Source organism: Gekko japonicus, unplaced genomic scaffold (genome assembly GCF_001447785.1).
Source record: "Gekko japonicus isolate JY-2015 unplaced genomic scaffold, Gekko_japonicus_V1.1 scaffold248, whole genome shotgun sequence".
Lineage (NCBI taxonomy): Eukaryota > Metazoa > Chordata > Lepidosauria > Squamata > Gekkonidae > Gekko > Gekko japonicus.
In genome coordinates this window covers 174,561-177,310 of record NW_015169782.1, presented here as the reverse complement: position 1 = coordinate 177,310, position 2,750 = coordinate 174,561, and the positions used below count along the sequence as shown (strand labels likewise).

General features: G+C 50.9%; 1 protein-coding gene across 2 annotated transcripts in view; it reads right to left on the bottom strand.

The window, feature by feature from the left end:
* Positions 1–225: 225 nt before the first annotated feature.
* LOC107115205 (calmodulin) overlaps positions 226–2,750 on the bottom strand; it is a 9,916-nt gene continuing 7,391 nt past the window's right edge. For both annotated transcript variants that reach the window (XM_015416845.1, XM_015416844.1), the window contains exons 4-6: positions 2,569–2,675; positions 1,378–1,513; positions 226–889 (exon numbers count right to left, since the gene is read on the bottom strand). In XM_015416845.1, coding sequence (XP_015272331.1) covers positions 861–889; positions 1,378–1,513; positions 2,569–2,675 — 272 coding nt within the window. In that variant the 3' untranslated portion in view covers positions 226–860. The remainder of the gene's footprint in view (positions 890–1,377; positions 1,514–2,568; positions 2,676–2,750) is intronic.

Below are 2,750 nucleotides of genomic sequence, written 5' to 3'. Positions count from 1 at the left end.
CCCCCTCCCCGCCAAACCAACTCACGATCTGGAGGAAGCTTAAAGAAAACAGAAATGGAGGTTTGCACAAGCAGCTGTGAGAAAATCCTGTTTCTCTTACTGATTGCTGGGACTGAAGAGTGGCTAAGAGCTGATCTCCCCCCCCGGAAAGAGATCTGTTTCCAAGCTGGTGATAGAACCCACCCATGCCTTCACTCAATGAGCTACACTGACCCCCCAGTTTTGAAACACACAGACTTTATTGGAAAAAGAAAAGAGAAAAAAGAAAGAAAGAAACCTTACACCACCTGGAATGGAACAGAAGCATTCCCTGAAGCCACTGGGAAGGAAGGGTTTGGGGGGGGCATGGCCATTATTAGGAAGTTAACAGTTACAATATACCCAAGATATGCAGATACTCCCAGGAAGACAACTGCAGTCAGCCGCACATGACAGTCCATGGGATGCAAAGATTACGCGCTGGCTGGGACGTGGCCTTTGGACAAACAGGCAGGTGCAAGCCAGGGACGGAGCCAATGAGGAGGGAGGACTCCCCCCACCGCTCCTGCCCTCCAGGCTTCCCCCTGCTAGGATCTTAGCACCGCCTTCCCCCCATCCTCACCTGGCTCTCCCCCCCACCCCCGTCCCAGCTGCACCCACTATGGGTGCTAGCATGTAAACATGGCAGGGAAGGGCGGGGGGGGGCAGAAGGGTTCACATAGTCCTGCGTGGAAGGGGGGGGGGATGGCAGAGAATGGCCACAAACCGCTAAAGCATTGATGGAGCATGAGTGTCACAGACGGGAGGGGCTGGGTGAGATCTCTATGGTAAGCAGTCCTTCCATTCTGTACAGGGAAGGGGAGGGGTGGCAGTCGCTCTTCCTATTTGGCAGTCATCATCTGTACAAACTCTGCGGAAAGAACCAAAGAGACAGGGAGGGGAAGGAAATCAGGAAGTTCAAAGGTAGGGCAACTGCAGTTAAAGCCCCATCTCTGCAACACTAGTCACGAATCAGCCCTTGTTTAGACTGCAGAGTGCAGGGGGTTGGACTAGGTGACCTGCAAGGTCCCGTCCAACTCTTAACATTCTATGATCCTAAGCAGTTATCCCAAGAAGACAAGTGGGGAGTGTGACAGAATGACACTTCGCATGTGTGGCCTTGTATATGTAATCCTGTACCAACCCTGGAGTCCCAAGGATCTCCCTTTTGCTAAAATCCATGCATGTCCCTGGCCCTCATTGTTTCACAGTGATCTTGGAAATGTGGGCAATTTCTTGTTAAGAGAATTATATTACAAAAAACATGGAGGATAAACATATCTGCTGCCTCCATAGGCTTCAAGAAGCTGCCCCATCCCACCAACGTAGATTCCCCAGCTCCCTACGGGGCACCCTCACCTTCGTAATTGACTTGTCCATCCCCATCTATGTCAGCTTCTCGGATCATCTCGTCGACTTCCTCATCTGTCAGCTTCTCGCCCAGGTTGGTCATGACGTGACGCAGCTCTGCAGCGCTGATATAGCCGTTGCCATCCTTTAGAACAGAAGAACGAAAGGGTGGGTTAGAGGAAGAAGAGTCCCTTAGCTCAAATGCCAGGAAGCATCAAATAGAAATATACGAGCCCTTTACCATCACATCATTCGTCCACCCAGCTTAGTATGATGTAATGTGATTGGCAAGCCTCTCAACACCTGCTGTTCACCTTCCTTTAACTGGAGATGAAAGGGACTGGACCTGGGACCTTCTGCAGGCAGAGCAGAGACTCCACCATAAAGTCACAATCAGCCAGGCGGTGAGAACAGATGCAGGTGCCTTAACATTTGGGAATATATTCTTCATGGATCTCACACAGCAGGCTGGATCATACAGTTGCATGAGCAACAGGTACTCATAGGAGTGGACCTTCCCTCCCCTTCCCCTTCCCCCAGTAGCCCTCTCCAACCCACAAAGGCACCGCAGAGGGCTGTAGAGCCTCTGTGGACAAAAAGACATGTACGGGAATGGGCAGCAGTGAGGAGGGGGAATCCGGCAGAATCACCTTCACCTCAGTCTTGCAGGAAGGAAAAGAGAAGGCCCCCATCACAAGTACCCTCTGCTCAAGCAATGAGAGGATCACATCCAGGAGGTCAGCCCTGGCCTGGATAGCCCAGGCAAGCCCGATCTCGTCAGATCTCGGAAGCTAAGCCGGGTCGACTCCGGCAAGTACTTGGATGAGAGACCTTGGAATACCAGAGGCGGAGGCAGCCTTTAATCAGCCACCTCTCTGAATATCCTCCAGGCCCCCAGTAGGGGTCAGTCACCAGAGGTCGCCATGACTTCCAGGTGTACAGACATGCACACACGCACATATGAAAAATAATTTTAAAAAATCCAGGAGGCTGGTGGGCTTGGATTACATCAAGCCTCAACAAAAATAAGGAAGTGGAAGATGGAGATATTCTACCAAAGCGTAACTTCAGCATAGAACATTGTAGAACCTGTTCAAGTAGAAAATCATATTTGTTTGTCTCAAAGCCAATGCGTGGCCTTAAAACTCACTCCCTTTGTACGTTGCTGAGAAGTGTGTTATGGAAAAATACACCCCTCACCTTGTCAAAGACCCGGAAGGCCTCGCGGATCTCTTCTTCGCTGTCTGTGTCCTTCATCTTCCGGGCCATCATAGTGAGGAATTCTGGGAAATCAATGGTGCCATTCCCTGGGGGAAGGAACAGCTCTTTAGCATACCGCCCAAAGTGTACTGCTGAGACCACTCACAAGACAAAAGAGCAAT